Source organism: Hypanus sabinus, chromosome 24, assembly GCF_030144855.1.
Source record: "Hypanus sabinus isolate sHypSab1 chromosome 24, sHypSab1.hap1, whole genome shotgun sequence".
NCBI lineage: Eukaryota > Metazoa > Chordata > Chondrichthyes > Myliobatiformes > Dasyatidae > Hypanus > Hypanus sabinus.
Genome location: NC_082729.1, coordinates 284,514 through 305,044, shown reverse-complemented (window position 1 = coordinate 305,044; position 20,531 = coordinate 284,514). Strand labels below are relative to the sequence as shown.

General features: G+C 40.9%; 1 protein-coding gene across 2 annotated transcripts in view; it reads right to left on the bottom strand.

Annotated features, from left to right (window-relative positions):
• Window positions 1-249: 249 nt before the first annotated feature.
• The window catches only part of tmem39b (transmembrane protein 39B), a 66,558-nt gene continuing 46,276 nt past the window's right edge, over window positions 250-20,531 (bottom strand). For both annotated transcript variants that reach the window (XM_059949105.1, XM_059949106.1), the window contains 3 exons: window positions 11,796-11,983; window positions 5,975-6,095; window positions 250-590 (listed from right to left, as the gene is read on the bottom strand). In XM_059949105.1, the coding sequence (XP_059805088.1) occupies window positions 354-590; window positions 5,975-6,095; window positions 11,796-11,983 (546 nt within the window). In that variant the 3' untranslated portion in view covers window positions 250-353. The remainder of the gene's footprint in view (window positions 591-5,974; window positions 6,096-11,795; window positions 11,984-20,531) is intronic.

Sequence of the window (20,531 nt, the reverse complement as noted above, 5' to 3'; positions counted from 1 at the left end):
GTGTCAGAGTAACTATGGCTAGGTCAAAAATAACTGAAATGTTTGCAACTCTGGGGGGGGGGTCCAGTGGTCAGATAGCATTGCGGAAAGAGAGCATCGCTTAATGGTACCGGATCTGAGTGGTTCTAGTATTGTGTGTGTTTTCTTCAGGTTTTCCAACATCAGCAGTATTAAAAAATTTTAATTTACCAAGGTCAACATTGGAATCTTACAAACATCAAACATGAAAAACAATGCATAATGGCTATGTGACATATAAAAATATTTTAATGCAAGTTACATGAAAACAACAGTAACAAAAAATACAAAGCTTAATCATTTTAACAAATATTGGAGGATACATGACAAAATATCTAGTTGACTTTACTCTCTGAATTCCCACTTGCAGAATACGAATACGCTTTGCCCAGGACTATTCTGTCTCGCAGTAGTTTAAAGAAGGCATAGTAATTACTGAAGAGAATCAACGCCAGAGATACTGTTTGATGCCACTTTTCAGAACGTATTAACGAATACAACTGATAGAGGATGATGAGTCCTTCTATAATTATAAGAATATTCAGGATCCTCAATGGTTTATTGAAGAAAAACTGCAAAGAGATAAAAACACAACAAAATTTGACTGAAGTCAGGTGTACAGTAAACTTCAGTCATGCAATATGCTTCCATAAGACATAGCAGCAGGACTAGGCCACTCATCCCATTGAGTCTGCTCTGCTATTCTATGACAGCTGATCTATTATCCCTTTCACACCATTCTCAGACCATAAGGCATAGGAACAGAATTAATCCATTCAGCCCACCGAGTCTGCTCCATCATTCCAACACGGCTGATCCCAGATCCCACTCAAACCCATACACCTGCTTTCTTGCCATATCCTTTCATGCTCTGGCCAAGCAGGAAATGATCAACTTCTGCTTTAAATATACACATGGACTTGGCCTCCACTGCAGTCTACGGCAGAGATTTCCACAGATTTACTACTCTCTGGCTAAAAAAATTCCTCCTTTACCTGTTTTAAAAAGTTGCCCCTCAATTTTGAGGCTGTGCCCTCTAGTTCTGTATACCCCCACCATAGGAAATATCCACTCCACATCCACCCTATCTTTCAACATTCGGTAGGTTTCAATGAGATTCTCCCGTATTCTTCTCAACCCCAGCGAGTTACATCTCAGAATGAAGATATCATTTGAGAGTAGTCACTAAGAGGCTATGAAAACTTGGAGTATTTGGAAATACATGATTAAACCTTGCTGACTTCACCCAAATTTACCAAGGGGAGACCTTGCCTGACATATCTGTTAGAATTCTTTGAGGATGTAACAAGGAGGTTAATCAAAAAAGAGTTGGTGGAAATTACTTATTTGATTTTGCAGGCAGCTTTTGGGAAGGTACTACACACAAATCACAAGGCTACTACAGAAAATAATAGCCCATAGCGCTAGAGCCAAGGTACTAGCATGGATAGAAATTTGGTTAACTGGTAAAAGGCAGAGACTGGGTATGAAGGGGTTCTTGTCACTATGGCGCCAGTGACTTTTGAAGTTCGACAGGGTTAGGACTGCAACTTTTCCCTTTATACATCACATTGCAGCAAGTTTGCATGCATTACCAAGCTAGTTGTAGGGACAAGTAGCGAGTGATGCGAGGGCAGGGAGTTTTCAGAAGAGCTTGTTCAGATTGGGAGACTGGGCAAGGAAGAGATATTACAGTGCAAAAAATGGGGTTATGCCCTTTGGTATTTTAGGTGTAGACTATTTTTTTTAAATGGGGAGAGAATTCAGCAATCGGGGTGCAAAAGGGAAGTCGTAGTTCATGAGTATTTTAAGTTTAACTTAAACATTAAAGTCAGAGTAATTGAAGCAGTTGCAATGTTACCATTCATATTGGAAGGACTTGAACATAAAGCAGTAGTGTTGAGATTTTATTATATGTTAGTCTAACCACGTTTAGAATATTGTATAAAATCTTTGGGCCCCATATCCAAGAAGATGTGCTGAATCTGGAGAGAGTTTAGAAGAGGTTTGCAAGAATTATTCCAGGAATGGAGGATGTAAAATATGAGGCTTGTACTCAAAGGAATTCAGAAGAATGGGGGTGGGGGAGGAATCTCATTAAAACCTGTTAGATACTAAAAGTCCTGGATAGGATGGATGCAGAGAGGATATTGACATTACTAGGAGAATCGAGATGCACAACATAGGGTCTAAATATGGGGACACCTTTTTAAAAACAAGATGAGAAGAAATTTCTTCAGCCAGAGGGTGGTGAATCTGTGGAATTTCTTGCCACAGAGGCGTGTGAAGGCCAAGTCTTTGGGTGTATAAAGGAAGAAATTAACAAGACTAAAAGCATAGGAGCAGAATTAGGCCATTGGGCCCATCAAGTCTGCTCCACCATTCAATAATGGATACCTAGTTTTCCTCTCACCCCCATTCTCCCGTCTTCTCCCTGCAACTTTTGACACCTTTACTAATCAAGAACCTATTAACTGTGCCTCCGCACCCCTCTGTGGCAATGAATTGCACAGATTCACCACCCTCTGGCTAAATAAATTCCTCCTCATATCTGTTCCAAAGAGATATCCTTGAATTCTGAGGCTATGCCCTTTGGTCCTACACTCCCTCACGACTGTAAACATCCTCTGCATGTCCACTCTATCTAGGACTTTCTTGATGGGCAAAAGGGTTACAGGGAGAAAGCAGGAGTATGGGGTTGTTAAAAAAAACACTGATTGAATGATGGAGCAGATCTGATAGGCTAAATGGCTAAATTCTGTTTATATCATGACTAAACCTTCCAGCACGCAACATGGACATAAAATCAACAGAAATATTGCAAGATAAAATAAAAAGAAACTTAAAAACAAAAATCAAAGCATAAACTTCTGGAGGAAGAGTGGGTCAAGCAGCATTAGTTCTGATCAGATTACGTTGACTATTCTTTTGCCTTCACAGATGCTGCTCACTAGTTTTCTCCAACAGTTTTGTTTTTTTGCTCCAGATTCAAGTATCTACTGACCCACGTCTCAAGAATACAATTTCGATATTAATTTTGGCCTTGTACTTCAAAAAGGGATGGAAGCATATTCACCCAATTACGATCACACCAATATCACCAGCTGACCAGTTTGAGAAATGTGTGAAGTTCCCTTTGACCACTACCTTCTGTCTTCTATGGCAATCCAGCTCATCTTCACATACCTGCCATTTCCCCATAACCCTTAATTCCTCTACTATGCAAAAATTTATCCAACCTTGTCTTAAGTATATTTACTGAGGTAGTCTCCACTGCTTCATTGGGCAGAGGATTCCACAGGTTCACCACTCTCTAGGAAAAGCAGTTCCTCCTCATCTTCGTCCTAAATCTACTCCCCTGAATCTTAAAACTATGTCTCCTTGTTCTAGTCTAACCTATCAGTGGAAACAACTTTCCTGCCTCTATCTTAGAATTTATTTAAGTCTGACATCGATCCCACAACATGAGGGAGTAAAAATCTTTGCATTATGACTCCGCTGCAATGTACAAGACATGTGAATTTACAAGTCTAATAATTTATAGAAAGAAGCTGTCCCATAGCCTGTTGGTCTTTGCTTTAATGCTGTAGTAGCATTTACCAGGCGGAAGCAGCTGAAACAGTTTATGGCTGGGGTGACTGGTGTCCCCGATGATCTTTCAGGCCTTCTTTCTGCACCACTGCTATAAATATCCTCAATGAAGGGAAGTTCACATCCACAGATGTGCTGGGCTGTCTGTACTACTCTCTGCAGTGCCCAGCAATCAAGGTTGGTGCAGTTCTCGTATCAGGTGGTGATACAGCCAGTCAGGATGCTCTCAATGATGCCCCTGTAGAAGGTCTTGAGGATCTGGGGGAGCATGCCGAACTTCTTCAGTTACCTGAGGTTGAAGAGATGCTGTTGTGCATTTTTTGCCACAAAGTTGGTGTGTACAGTCCAGGTGAGAGCATCGGTGATGTGTATACCGAGGAACTACTCACCATCTCACCTGCAGGCCCATTGATTGTGATCTTCCATAATTTTATACGTCTCTATAAGATCTCCTCTCATTCTTCTGAATTCCAGTGAGTACAGTTCTACACAACTGAGTCTCTCCACATAGTCTAACCCCCTCATCTCTGGAATCAACCTGGCGAACTTCCCCTGCACTGCCTCCAAAGCCAGTAGTATATCCTTCCTCAAGTAAGGAGACCAGAACTGAACACAGTACCCCAGGTGAAGCCTCACTAGTACCCTGTACAGTTACAGTGTAACCTCCCTGATCTTAAATTCAATCCCTCTAGCAATGAAGGACAACATTCCATTTACCTTCTTGATAGCCTGCTGCACCCACAAACCAACCTTTTGTGATTAATGCACAAGCTCTCCCAAGTCTTTCTGCAAGGCAGCATGCTGCATTTTTTTGTGCCAGATAAATAATGATCTACTAAAATTTTTCCTTCCAAAATGGATGACCTTGCATTTACCAACATTGTATCTTCCAGACCCTTGCCCACTCAGTTAACCTATCTATATCTCTCTGCAGTCTGCAATCATGACTTATTTAATTTATTTAGAGATACCATGCAGAATAGTCCCTTCTGCCCCTACAAACCTCACAACCCACCTACTTAACCCTAGCCTAACCACGGGACAATTTACAATGACTAATTAGCCCTACTACTTAATCTGTCTTTGGACTGTGGAAGAAAACCAGAGAATCTGGAGGAAACTCGCACATTCATGGGGAGGATATACAAACTCCTTACATATAACATCAAAAATGAACTCTGACACTCTGAGCTACAACAGCGTTCCACTAACTGCTGCATTACCTTGGCACCCCAGCACAGAGCCATGCTGTTTTTTCCTAATTAGGCCATGGTTTCGAAATTCTCATAAATCCTACCCCTAAGAATTCTCTCCAATAACTTCCCTACCAATGACGTGAGACTCACTGGTCTACAGTTTCCAGGAGTATCCCTGGTTCCCTTCTTGAATTATGGAACAATATTAGCTACTCGCCAGTCCTCCAGGACCTTGCCTGTGGCTACAGGACATGAAGATATTGGTCAAAGCCCCAGCAAGCTCTTCTCTCACTTCTCTCAATAACCTAATACAAGGAATGCTGTACTGTTCTATGTTCTAATCAGCATCTCCTCTATTGACTCTGTCTACACTTCCTACTGCCTCAGGAAAACAGACAACATTATCAAAGGCACACCAGTCATTTTCCCTTCTCCCCGCTTCTTTGGAGAGAAGATACAAATGCTTGAAAATACATGCCATCAGGCTCAAGGATTGTTATTTTGCTATAAGACCCTTGAATGGATTGAAAGACCAAGAGTTTAAAGATTACCTGTTGATCTTTCAATCTTTCTCATCATGGCCCTTGCACCACCTTTATCGAGTTGTACTGCACTTTCTGTGACTGTAACATTATTTTCTGCATTCATTCATTGCTTTTCTCTTTCTACCATGATGAACTTATCTCTGGAATGACCTGTGTGCATGGCTAGCAATCAAAACTTCTCAGCCTCATCTCAGTATAAGCAACAATAATAAACCAATTACATGTGCAATACTTGTTTGATTTTCAATTACTGAATGTCATCAATTGCAATTAGTAATCTCAGTATAAATTTAGATAACGTAACATCAGGATGTATGGAATTACCACTGCACTGACAGCTACCAGCCACTAATTACCAGACAGGGCACAACTCACATTTTAGATGACTATGACTTTGAGATAATGCAGTTATAAACAAGAACAAATTCTTAAATACATTCTTTCAAATAAATGTTAATTTAACTAAAAGTTCCTCCGAGTTAGATTTAGTAGCTTTGAATTTCCGTCAATAACAATCCATATTTAAAATCCAATGTCAAGAATTCTTAAAATCAAATGATTACAAAGATAGCTATTACAATCATAAAATTTGAAAATTCCCCTGAAATGTTAAACAGTACTTACATAAAATCTGAAGTGCGAAACATCTGAAGGGATTGCCACATTATAATTTCCCATGGCTTTGTATACATTCTTATTATGTTTTACTAACACTCCCTGTGGCCACATGTACTCTTCTGACCAGCTAGAAAAAAATAAAAGCAATGTAATGATGGGTAGTCCTGGAAATAGATCTTCAAAGTCAAAAACAACCACCATTAATTTCAGTGACTATTTCAAAATTAGATTTTCATTAAGAATCTGTTCTATTATACATCATTATATATTTTCATGTAAATGATTGCAAGAGAATAAATCTCAAGGTAGTATACGGTGACATACATGTACTTTGATCATAAATTTACTTTGATTTTGACACAGAACAACTCCTTTGGTCCGCAATGTCTGTGCTGAATACGATGCTGAATTAAACATGATCCATATCCCTCCATTCCAGTTGTCTAACAGCCTCTTAAACACCACTTCCATTCCAGGCACCTGCCACTCTCAGTGTAAAATAACTTGTCCAGCACATCTCCTTAAACTTTCTCCCTTCACTTTAAATGCAAGTCTTGTAGTATTTTACACTTCTACCCTGGGAAAAACATTCTGACTGTCTACCCTGTCTCTACCACTCATATTCTTAAACATTTCTATCAGTTTGCTCCTTAGCTTCCAACAATCTAAGTTTGTTAAGCTTATAACCTCTATAGCTGGCAACATCCTGGTGAACCTCTTCTGCATCCTTTCCAAAGTTTCTGCATCCATAATTGCATTATCTAAGTGCATTATCATTAGAATGACTTTTGGCAGATGGAATTTAATGCAGACAAGTGTGAGGTTTTGCACTTTGATAGGAACATAGAACATAGAATAGTACAGCACATTACAGACCCTTCAGTCCACAATGAAATCAGAGGAGCCAATATGATTAAAGAGTCCTCGTCAGGATTTACCTAAAGGTTAATTTGCAAGTTGAGTCAGTGATAAGGAAGGCAAATGCAATGTTAGCATTCATTTCAACAGGACTAGAATATAAAAGCAAGGATGTAAAGCCGAAGTTTTATAAGGCATTGGTCAGACTATATTTGAAGTGTTGTGAACAGTTTTGAACCCAATATCTAAGAAAGGATATGCTGGCATTGGAGAGGGGATGGACCAGAGGAGGTTTACATGAATGATGCCAGAAATGAAGGGTTAAAAAATGAGGAATGTTTGATTGATCTGAATCTGTACTCACTAGAGTTTAGAAGAATGGGGTGGGGGGAGAAATGTCATTGAAACAGCAAATATTGAAAGGTTAGATAGTGGATGTGAATGGGATGTTTCCAGTAGTGGAAAAATCTAGGACCAGAGAGCACAGCTTCAAGGATATCCCTTTAGAAAAGAGATGGGTAGGAATTTATTTAGCCAGATGATGGTGAATCTATGGAATTCATTGCCACAGATGGCTGGGAGGCCAAATCATTGGATATATTTGAAGTGGAGATTGATACATTCTTGATTAGTAAAGACATCAATGGTTACGGAGAGAAGGCAGGAGAATAGGTTGACGGGAAAATAAATCAGCCATGATTGAATGGTGGAGTAGACTTGATGTTTCGAATGGCCTAATTATAGAATAGTACAGCACATTACAGGCCCTTTGGCCCACAATGTTGTGCCAACCCTCAAACCCTGCCTCCCATATAACCCCCCCCACCTTAAATTCCTCCATATACCTGTCTAGTAGTCTCTTAAACTTCACTAGTGTATCTGCCTCCACCACTGACTCAGGCAGTGCATTCCACGCACCAACCACTCTCTGAGTGAAAAACCTTCCTCTAATATCCCCCTTGAACTTCCCACCCCTTACCTTAAAGTCATGTCCTCTTGTACTGAGCAGTGGTGCCCTGGGGAAAAGGCGCTGGCTGTCCACTCTGTCTATTCCTCTTAATATCTTGTACACCTCTATCATGTCTCCTCTCATTCTCCTCCTCTCCAAAGAGTAAAGTCCTAGCTCCCTTAATCTCTGATCATAATCCACGCTCTCTAACCCAGGCAGCATCCTGGTAAATCTCCTCTGTACCCTTTCCAATGCTTCCACATCCTTCCTATACTGAGGCGACCAGAACTGGACACAGTACTCCAAGTGTGGCCTAACTAGAGTTTTATAGAGCTGCATCATTACATCGCGTCTCTTAAACTATATCCCTCGACTTATGGAAGTTAACACCCCATAAGCTTTCTTAACTACCTTATCTACCTGTGAGGCAACTTTCAGGGATCTGTGGACATGTACCCCCAGATCCCTCTGCTCCTCCACACTACCAAGTATCCTCCCATTTACTTCGTACTCTGCCTTGGAGTTTGTCCTTCCAAAGTGTACCACCTCACACTTCTCCGGGTTGAACTCCATCTGCCACTTCTCAGCCCACTTCTGCATCCTATCAATGTCTCTTTGCAACCTTCGACAATCCTCTACACTATCTACAACACCACCGACCTTTGTGTCGTCTGCAAACTTGCCAACCCACCCTTCTACCGCCACATCCAGGTCGTTAATAAAAATCACAAAAACAGAACAGATCCTTGTGGGACACCCTCCAATCTGAATGTACTCCCTCCACCACGACCCTCTGCCTTCTGCAGGCAAGCCAATTCTGAATCCACCTGGGCAAACTTCCTTGGATCCCATGCCTTTTGACTTTCTGAATAAGCCTACCGTGTGGAACCTTGTCAAATGCCTTACTAAAATCCATGTAGAGCACATCCACTGCACTACCCTCATCTATATGCCCGGTCACCTCCTCAAAGAACTCTGTCAGCCTTGTTAGGCACGATCTACCCCTCACAAAGCCGTGCTGACTGTCCCTGATCAGACCATGATTCTCTAAATGCCCATGAATCCTATCTCTAAGAATCTTTTCCAGCAGCTTTCCCACCACAGACGTAAGGCTCACTGGTCTATAATTACCTGGACTGTCCCTACTACCTTCATTGAACAAAGGGACAACATTCGCCTCCCTCCAATCCTCCGGTACCATTCCCGTGGACAACAAGGACATAAGGATCCTAGCCAGAGGTTCAGCAATCTCTTCCCTTGCCTCGTGGAGCAGCTTAGGGAACATTCCGTCAGGCCCCGGGGACTTATCCATCCTAATGTATTTTAACTCCAACACCTCCTCTCCCTTAATATCAACATGCTCCAGAACATCAACCTCACTCATATTGTCTTCACCGTCATCAAGTTCCCTCTCAGTGGTGTATACCAAACAGAAGTATTCATTGAGGACCTCGCTCACTTCCACAGCCTCCAGGCACATCTTCCCACTTTTATCTCTAATCGGTCCTACCTTCACTCCTGTCATCCTTTTGTTCTTCACATAATTGAAGAATGCCTTTGGGTTTTCCTTTACCCTACTCGCCAAGGCCTTCTCATGCCCCCTTCTTGCTCTTCTCAGCCCCTTCTTAAGCTTCTTTCTTGCTACCCTATATTCTTCAATAGACCCATCTGATCCTTGCTTCCTAAACCTCATGTATGCTGCCTTCTTCCAGCTGACTAGATTTTTCACTTCACTTGTCACCCATGGTTCCTTCACCCTACCATTCTTTATCTGCCTTACCGGGACAAATTTATCCCTAACATCCTGTAAGAGATCCTTAAACATCGACCACATGTCCATAGTACATTTCCCTGCAAAAACATCATCCCAATTCATACCCGCAAATTCTAGCTTTATAGCTTCATAATTTGCCCTTCCCCAATTAAAAATTTTCCTGTCCTCTCTGATTCTATCCTTTTCCATGATAATGCTAAAGGTCAGGGAGCGGTGATCACTGTCCCCCAGATGCTCACCCGCTGACAGATCTGTGACCTGACCCAGTTCATTACCTAATACTAGATCCAGTATGGCATTCCCCCTAGTCCAGGGGTCGGCATACTGTGACAGGATTCCATCCTGGACACACTTAACAAACTCTGCCCCATCTAAACACTTGGAACTAATCAAGTGCCAATCAATATTAGGGAAGTTAAAGTCACCCATGATAACAACCCTATTATTTTTGCACCTTTCCAAAATCTGCCTCCTAATCTGCTCCTCGGTAGCTATAGAATACCCCCAGTAGAGTAACTGCTCCCTTCCTGTTCCTGACTTCTACCCATACTGACTCAAAAGAGGATTCCGCTACATTACCCACCCTTTCTGCATCTGTAATAGTATCCTTGACCAGTAACGCCACCCCTCCTCCCCTTTTCCCCCCTCTATCCCTTTTAAAGCACTGAAATCCAGGAATATTGAGAATCTATTCCTGCCCTGGTGCCAGCCAAGTCTCCGTGATGGCCACTACATCAAAATTCCATGTATGTATCCGAGCTCTCAGTTCATCACCTTTGTTCCTGATGCTTCTTGCATTGAAGTACACACACTTTAGCCCTTCTACCTTACTACCTTTATACCCTTTATTCTGCTGCTCTTTCCTCAAAGTCTCTCTATATGTTAGATCTGGCTTTACTCCATGCACTTCTTTCACTGCTCTATCGCCCCAGGTCCCATGCCCCTTGCAAATTAGTTTAATCCCTCCCGAACCATGCTAGCAAACCTACCAGCAAGGATATTGCTCCCCCTCGAGTTCAGTATGGCACTAGGAGTGTGGTAGAACAAAGGGATCTGGAATATAGGTATATAATTAACTGAAAGGGGCATCACAGGTAGATAGGGTCGTAAAGAAAGCTTTTGGCATATTGGCCTACATAAATTAAAGCATTGATTACAGGAAATGGGATGTTATGTTGAAGTTGTACAAGACATTGGTGAGGCCTAATTTGGAGTATTGTGTGTAGTTTTGGTCACTTACCTACAGGAAAGATGTAAATAAGGTTGAAAGAGTACAGAAAAGAATGGCAAGGATGTTGTGGGGACTTGAGTTATAAGGAAAGACTGAATAGATTAGGACAGTGTTCTTTAGAACATAGAAGATTCAGAGATTTGATAAAGGTGAACAAAATTATGAGGAGTATAGACAGGGTAAATGCAAGCAGGCGTTTCCCACTGAGGTTGGGTGGGACTTCAAATAGAGGTCATGGGTTAAAGGGTGAAAGGCAAAAAGTTTAAGGGGAACATGCAGGTCAATGGGAGTAGGTAGTTTAAATGGTTTCAGTGTGGACTAGATGGGCCAAAGGGCCTGTTTATGTACTGTATTTCTCTGCCTCTATGACTCTACAAAAGCTTCAAGATGATCTTAGTTCTATAATGCCTTCCTCCAAATTTCTTGTCATATAATTTCATTATTGTTCTCATTTAATAGGACACTTCAGAAAAGTAATAAGCTCTCAAGTCAAGTCGTCACTTTTATTGTCATTTCGACCGTAACTGCTGGTACAGTACATAGTAAAAATGAGAAAACGTTTTTTTCAGGACCATGGTGTTACATGACACAGTACAAAAACTAGACTGAACTACATCAAAAACACAGAAAAATCTACACTAGACTACAGACCTACCCAGGACTGCATAAAGTGCACAAAACAGTGCAGTTATTACAATAAATAATAAACAAGTCCAGGCTCTGGATATTGAGGAGTCTGATAGCTTGGGGGAAGAAACTGTTACATTGTCTGGTCATGTAGTCTGCTCTCATTCCTATTCCACATTGTTGGAATAACTTGTCAGTTTGTTTAGACACAAAACTTTCAATTCTTATCTAAATTAGACTACATTTATGGTTATGAAACTGCATTTTCAGATTAACACATCAAATCTGAATAAAATGCACGAAGGTACGGCCCTAGTTAATATTCCATCAAAAAAGATACTTCATAAAAACAAGAAATGCATCACTGGATTTTTTAAAAGTTACTTACGGATGCTGAAGCACATTGGAACAGAGTGTAGGATCTACTTTCTGCCAACAACCCAGGTGTGCTGCTGCCTTGTGTAGCAAGTCACAGTAACGTGGAGGTAAGAGCCGCCTTGTTAGTATTACACATGTGCTGACCCAAACCAAGATAAAAAGCTCACACGACCACCTCTTGTCATAATATTGTGTACTCTGTTAAAAAAAAACAAATGTATTGTGAGAAATAAAGCTATAGCTAATGAATGACATGCCACTCCCATTCCAAACCATGGAAATTGTCTTAATAATCTATCGTTATTGAAGTGTTTTTATTTGCAAATTTATATGTATCCCACTAGTTAATAAACTTTTAGATTTGTTTGCACTAACAATAATGAAATGCAAACCCCACAAAGTCTCATGGGTTGTATTTAAGCAACCAATAAGATGGAAAAAGCCACATCTGATCTAGCAAAAGCTTTCACCAAGTCCCTGCTGATATGCCGGTTCAGTTGGTTGAGGCAAAGGGGATCCAAGGCGTGTTGGCAAACAGGATCCAAAATGCTGTAACTTTTATTGTTTGTTACATATAAATAGCTTGGATGAGAACTTAAGAGTGGGTTATGATTGATAAATATGCAGGCAACACAAAAGTTGGTGGAGTCTAGATGGTGAAAGTAGTTGTCCAAGAATACAGAAGAGCTGAAAACTTGGTGGTCTGGAGGCTGATAGAATTTAATCCAGACAAGTGCTGGTAATGCAGCTTGGAAGATCCAATTCTATTGAGACAGAAACAGTAAAGATTGGGATCTTAAAAGATTTGATGTGCAGAACCTCAGGTCTAAGTCCATAGCACTCTAAGTAGTGATACAGGCTGGATAGGATAGGCATTTGGTAGGTGTGCCACCACAGTCAAAAGCACTGAACAGAAGAGTCAAATTGGTAAATTGATGCATAGGCAGTCAGAATCTTTCTTCCAGGGTAAAAGGGTCAAGAACTGGTGTTTAAAGTGAGGAGGGAGAAATTAAAAGGTTTTTGGGCAAGCTTTTCCAGAGGGTGCTGAATATCTGGAAGAAGCTCATGAGCCAGTAGTGGAGCTAGATACAATTACAATGTTTAAAAGGCATTTGGACATGGTACTCGTATCATAATGGCATTGATAGGATACAGGGCTAATGTAGACAAACAGAATTAATGTAGAAGGGCATCCTGGTTAGCATAGATAAAAGGACTGTAGACTCTGATGACTTCTAAGATTCTAATGCTGAAGTTCACAATAGTGCTTAGCTGTTGATCACATGATATGATCCATATCACATGATCGATCCTGACTTCCTCCTGATATCTTCATCATATGACACACAAAGTAGGTATCACAAAATTGCTGAGCACTGGATTCATTAAAATGGTGAGGAATTAGATAACATCTCAGCTACAGTAATGAGATCAGTGCTCCAGGACTACCTGGAAACTAGGCAAGCTATTCCAGTACACTTACCAGAGTGACCATGTGGAAAATTACCCAAATGTATAGTGTCTACATTAAGCAGGACAAATCTAATCCACTACTTAATGTTTACTCTTAATCATCAGCAAAGCGATGGAATATGTTGTCGACAGTGTCGTCCATTCACACTTACGATTAACCAGATAAACAGCTCCTAACCTTATCAAAGCCTTACTCCAATCAGGGACTGAAAGCAATGCATTCCAGACACAAGGACAGTGGATACCCTTGACAACAAAGGCACTATTTACCCAAACAAGTTTGAAATCAATCTACCAGGTCAGTTTGGTTCCCATGCACGTTACTTGCCTGGATCAATGCATCAAAATAGACTTCACCTAATGGCATACCAAAGTCCATGTAGACAACATCCACTAATCTCTCATCAATCATATTCCTTATCTCTTCAAAAATGTGGAGTCACAACACTTTATCATACCGCTGGACTTTATATCCATGATGAGGAGGACAGAGGAATAGGAAGCTCACAAATCCCTCAAAGCTGCTGTAAGTTGATAGGCTGGGCTTAGAAGACACAGTGAAGGAGTGTTATTCTAACCGCAGATCTGTGACCAGTGATGTCAGGGATCAGTCAGGGAGCTCATAATTATAAATGATTTGGGACAAAAAAAAAGAGTAGATGGGCTAATTAATCAGTTTGCAGATGACACAGAAATCAGTGGATCTGTGGATAGTGAAGGTGAATACAGCAGGACGTACATCAGTTGCAGATATAAGTGGAGAAAAGGCAGGAGTTCCAGGATCAGAAAAGATTCAGCATGTGGTGGATACAGCCAAGTCCATCACAGGCAAAACCCTCCCCAACATTGAGTGCATTTACATGGAACTCTGCCAACAAGAAAGTAGTATCCATTAAAGACCCTACCGCCCAAGTCATGTCATTTTCTCACTACTAATACTGAGCAGTAGGTACAGAAGCCTCAGATCCTATACCACCAGGTTCAGGAACAGTTATTATTCTGCAACTATCAGGATCCTGAACCGATGTGGATAACTTCATTCACTACTACTCTGTGCTGATTCTACAGCCTACACTCACTTTCAAGGAATCGATACAACTGATGTTAGAACATGAATTGGTGAGATGGAGGAGATCTATTCTTTCCTTTTATCCATGTGTCTATTTAAGTCTCCTAAATGTTGTTAATATACTTATCGCTGCTACCAGCACCCCTGACAGCGTGCTCCATGTAACTACCATCCTCTGTGGAAAAGACTTGCCTCTTTCATCCCAACACCTAAAAGTTATGCCTCCTTATGTTGGCCATTTCTACCTTGGCAAAAAGCTTGATAGTGCACTCCATCTTTGCCCCTTATTACCTCGTACATCTCTATCAAGTCACTTCTCATCCTCCTTCACTCCAATTAGAAAAGCCCTAGCTTACCCAACTTATCCTCATAAGACATTCTCTCTAATACAGGAAGAAGCCCGGTAAATCTCCTCTGTACCTTCGTGAATGCTTATTCAAACTTTCTACAATGGGGTGACCAGAAATAAACATGTGTGGTCTAACCAGAGTTTCATGGAGCTGCAACATTATCTCGCAGCCCCTGAATTCAATACCCCAACTAATGAAGGCCAACGTACCATACAACTTTTTAACCATATCAACTTGCAGAACAACTACAAGGGATCTATGGACATGAGCACCAAGATCCTTCTGTTTCTCCACACTAAGAATCCTGCCAGTAATCCTGTATCCAGTCTTCAAATTTGACCTTCCGAAGTCAATCACTTCATACTTTTCTGAGTCAAACTCCATTTGCCACTTCTTAACCCAGCTCTGTATCCTATTAATGTCCTGTTGTAACCTACAACAAATTTCTACACTATTCACGACTCCATCAATCCTTGTGCCACCTGCATACTTATTAAACTTTCACTTACTCATCCAAGGCATTTATAAAAATTACAAAGAGCAGGGGTCCCAGAACAAATCCGTACAGAAAGAACATTACTGGTTACCGACCACCAGGCAGAAAATACTCAATCTAATACTACCCTCTGATTCTGTGGACATGCCATTTCTGAATGCAAGTGTTTTGGATCACATGCTTCTTGAATTTCAGAATAGTATGGGGAACCTTGTGAAATCAGAGTGGTCCGCTATGTATGGAACCAAAAGAAATGGGGGAGATCTTAAATGGGTTTTTTTTTGCATCTGTATTTACTAAGGAAACTGGCATGGAGGCTATGGAAATAAGGAAAACAAGTAGTGAGGTTATGGAACCTATACATATTGAAGAGGAGGTGCTTGCTGTCTTGAGGTAAATCAGAGTAGATAAATCCCCAGGACCTGACAGGGTATTCCCTCAGACCTTGAAGGAGACTAGTGTTGAAATTGCAGGGACCCTGGCAGATATATTTAAAATGTCGGTATCTACAGGTGAGGTGCCGGAGGATTGGAGGATAGCTCATGCTGTTCTGTTGTTTAAAAAAGGCTCTAAAAGTAATCCAGGAAATTATAGGCCAGTAAGTTTGACGTCAGTAGTAGGGAAATTTTTGGAAGGAGTACTAAGAGATAGGATCTACAAGTATTTGGATAGACAAGGACTTATTAGGGAGAGTCAACATGGCTTTGTGCGTGGTAGGTCATATTTAACAAATCTATTTTTTCGAGGAGGTTACCAGGAAAGTGGATGAAGGGCAGGCAGTGGATGTTGTCTACATGGACTTCAGTAAGGCCTTTGACAAGGTCCTGCATGGGAGGTTAGTTAGGAAGATTCAGTTGCTAGGTATACGTGGCGAGGTAGTAAATTGGATTAGACATTGGCTCAATGGGAGAAGCCAGAGAGTGGTAGTGGAGGATTGCTTCTCTGAGTGGAGATCTGTGACTAGTGGTGTGCCACAGGGATCAGTGCTGGGTGCATTGTGATTTGTCATCTATATCAATGATCTGGATGATAATGTGGTAAATTGGATCAGCAAATTTGCTGAGGATACAAAGACTGGAGCTGTAGTGGACAGTGAGGAAAGTTTTCAAAGCTTGCAGAGGGATTTGGACCAGCTGGAAAAATGGGCTGACAAATGGCAGATGGAGTTTAATGCAGACAAGTGTGAGGTATTGCACTTTGGAAGGACAAACCAAGGTAGAACATACAAGGTAAATGGTAGGACACTGAGGAGGGCAGTAGAACAGAAGGATCTGGGAATACAGATACATAATTCCCTAAATGTGGCATCACAGGTAGATAGGGTCATAAAGAGAGCTTTTGGTACATTGGCTTTATAAATCAAAGTATTGAGTATAAGAATTGGAATGTTATAGTGAGGTTGTATAAGACATTGGTGAGGCCGAATTTGGAGTATTGTGAGCAGTTTTGGTCACCTAGTTACAGGAAGGATATTATTAAGGTTGAAAGAGTGCACAGAAAAGGTTTACAAGGATGTTGCCAGGACTTGAGAAACTGAGTTACAGAGAAAGGTTGAATAGATTAGGACTTCATTCCCTGGAGCGTAGAAGAATGAGGGGAGATTTGATAGAGGTATTTTAAATTATGATGGGTAGAGATAGAGTGAATGCAAGCAGGCTTTTTCCACTGAGGCTAGGGGAGAATAAAGCCAGAGGACATGGGTTAAGGGTGAAGGGTGAAAAGTTTAAAGGGAACATCAGTGGGGACTTCATCACAGAGAGTGGTGGGAGTATGGAATGAGCTGCCAGATGAAGTGGTAAATGCCGGCTCACTTTTAACATTTAAGAAAAACTTGGACAGGTACATGGATGATAGGGGTATGAAGGGATATGGTCCAGGTGCAGGTCAGTGGGACTAGGCAGAAAAATGGTTAGGCACAGCCAAGAAGGGCCAAAGGGCCTGTTTCTGTGCTGTAATGTTCTATGGTTCTAAATGCTTTACTAAAATCCAAACCTACATCATCTACTGCTCTGCCTTCATCAATATGTTCTGTATAGAATATAATCAGGCTTGTGAAGCATGATCTGCTCCTCGCAAACCTATATTGAACATAGAACATAGAAACCTACAGCACATTACAGGCCCTTCAGCCCACAAAGTAGTGCCAAACACGTAACCTACTCTAGAAACTGCCTAGATTTTCCCTACCACATAGTCCTCTATTTTTCTAAGCTCCATGTACCTATCTGAGAGCCTCTTAAAAAGTTCCATTATATCCACTTCTACCACAGTCACAGTGTATGGAAGCACATTCCACACACCCAGCACTCTGTGTAAAAAAACATACCTCTGACCTCCCCCTTGTAGCTACTACCAAGAACCTTAAAACTATGTCCCTTTGTGTTAGCCATTTCAGCTCTGGGAACAAGCCTCTGGCTATCCACACAATCAATGCCTCTCATCATCTTATACACCTCTATCAGGTCACCTCTCATCCTCCGATGCTCCAAGGAGAAAAGGCCAAGCTCACTCAACCTATTCTCATGCTTTCCTATACAGGCAACATCCTTGTAAATCTCCACATCTTTCCTATAGTGAGGTGACCAGAAATGAACACAGTACTCTAAGTGATTTCTTAATTTGCTCCCTGTTTAGAAAATAGTCTACACCATTCTTCCTTCTAACAATATGCATGACCATAAACTTCCCTACACTGTGTATCATTTGCCACTTCTTTGCTCATTCTCCTAAATTGTCCATGTCCGTCTGCAGATTCCCTGCTTCCACAATACAGCCTCCCCTTCCACTTTTTAATTTGTCTCATCCACAAATTTCGGCACAAAGTTACCAATTGTGTCATTGAGGTGTAACGTGAAAAAACAGAAGCCTGAACACAGTCCCCTGTGACACACCACTAGTCACCGACAGCCAACCAAAAAAGGCCTCCTTTATTTCCACTCGTCTTCTACCAGACAGCCAATCTTCTGTCCACACTACTCTTTCCTGTTATACCATAGTTCTTATTTTGTTTCAAAGTTCAAAGTAAATCTAATATCGAAGTACACAAAGGTCACCATTTTCTACCCTGAGATTCATTTTCATGCAGTCATTCACAGTAAATACAAAGAAACAATAAAAATTAATGGGGGAAAAATGCACACGAATAAAGACGGGCAGACAATCAAAGGGCAAAAATTGCAAATACAAGAATGAAAATAATAATAATAAATAAGTAATAGATACTGAGAACGTGAGCAGCAGAGTCCTTGAAAATGAATCCATAAGTTGTGGAATCAGTTCAGTACTGAGGTGAGTGAAGTTCAGGAACCTGATGGTTGAGGGGTAATAATTTTTCCGGAACCCAGTGATGTGTGACCTATGACTCCTGTTCTTCCTGATGGCAACAGCAAGAGGAGAGCATGGTTATTTAGCAGCCTCATGTGCAGCACCATGTTTAAAGCTTTCTGAAAATCCAAGTAATCAACATACACTGATTCTCCTTTGTCCATCCACTTTAAGGAAACCATGCTGACTACAACCTGTTTTATTGTATGCCCTCAAGTACTCCAAAACATCATCCTTAATAATTGATTCTAACATTGCTAACCAATGAAGTCAGGCCTATAATAGCCCCTCTTTTACACCCCTCCCTTCTTAAACAGTGGTATGATATTTGCAATTTTTCAGTCTTCTGGAATGATAACAGGATCTAGTAATTCTTGAAAGATCACTACTAACCCTCCAAAATTGCTTCAACTACCTCTTTCAGAACCCTAGGGTGTAAACCATCTGGTCCAGATGACTTATCTACCTTCAGAACTTCTAGCTTCCCAAGCACTTTCCCCTTAGTAGAAGTGACTACACTCACTCCTGCCCCTGACAATCTCAATTTCTCGCTTTTTCCACAATGAAGTTAGATACTTATCCAGTTCATTGCTATCTCTCCAGTATAATTTTCCAGCTGTCTGATGGCCACCCTTGCCTTTACTCTTTATATAACTGAAAAAGTTTTTGGTATCCTCTTGAGTTATTGGTTAGCTTACCTTCACATTTCATCTTTCCTATCCATATTGCTATTTTAGTTGCCTTCTGTAAGTTTTTAAACTTCCCAGTCCTCTTATTTCCCACTAATTTTTGCTATATTGTATGTCCTCTTTTGCTTTTATGCTGTCTTTGACATACCTTGTCAACTACAGTTGCCTCATCCTCTCTTTAGAATTCGTATTTCTTTGGGATGTATCATTTCTGTGTCTTACAAATTATCCCCAGAAACTCCAGCCACTGCTGCCCTAGTGTCCATCCATACTAGTGTCCACTTCCAATCATCTTTGACGAGCTCATCTCTCGTGACTCCATAGTTCCCTTTACTGCATAGTGTTACCAATACATCCAATTTTAGCTTCTCCCTTTTAAAATCCAGGGCGATTTCTATCATATTGCCTCTTAAGAGTTCCTTTACCTTGAAATCGCTAATCAAATCTGGTTCATTACAAATCCAGTCCAGAAATGCCTTTCCCTGGGTGGAATCAACCACAAACTGTTCTAAAAAGCCATCTTATAGGCATTCTACAAATTCTCTCTCTTGGGATCGAGCATCGGCCTAATTTTCCCAATCAACCTGCATATTGAAACCCCCTATGTTCATTGTAACATTGACCTTATTACATGTCTATCTCCAGTTGAAACTTATATCCCACATGTTGGCTACTGTTCGGTGGCCAGTATACTTCCCATTAGTCTTTTTACCCTAGCATTTTCTTAACTCTACCCACAAGGATTCAACATTTACTGATTCTATACCACCTCTTCTTAAGGATTTGGTTTCATTTTTTAAAAAAAAACAACTAAGCCAGCCCAACTGTCTGTCCTTTCAATACAATGTACCCTAGAATGTTAAGCTCCTAGCTGTGATTATCTTTTAGCCGCCATTCAGTGATGCCTGCAACGTCACACAAGCCAATTTGTAATTTGCTACAAGATCATCTATCGATTACGTATTCAGTGCATTCAAATATAACACCTTAAGTCCTGTATTCACCACCCTTTTTGGTTTTGTCTTCAGGTTATCATAAGTTAAAATTCTGATCCCTTTCCAAACTTTTTGATGGAGTCTCTATTCTGGAGACTTCCACAACTTCTTCTACACTCTCCTTCCCTTTTACTTCTCCAAGCTGTTGAACTCACTCCTACAACTCTCTAAGGAACAAAATCCTGGCCCGTCTAATCTCTTCTTATAACTCAATATCTCAGCAATGGAAAATGGAATTTTAATGCAGAAAAGTAGGCGGTGATATATTAAGGAAGTTCAGGAAGACTAGGGGATATCACCACCCCCAGCTGACTGCCAATATTCATTGTCTATGCTTATAGCAAGAAAAA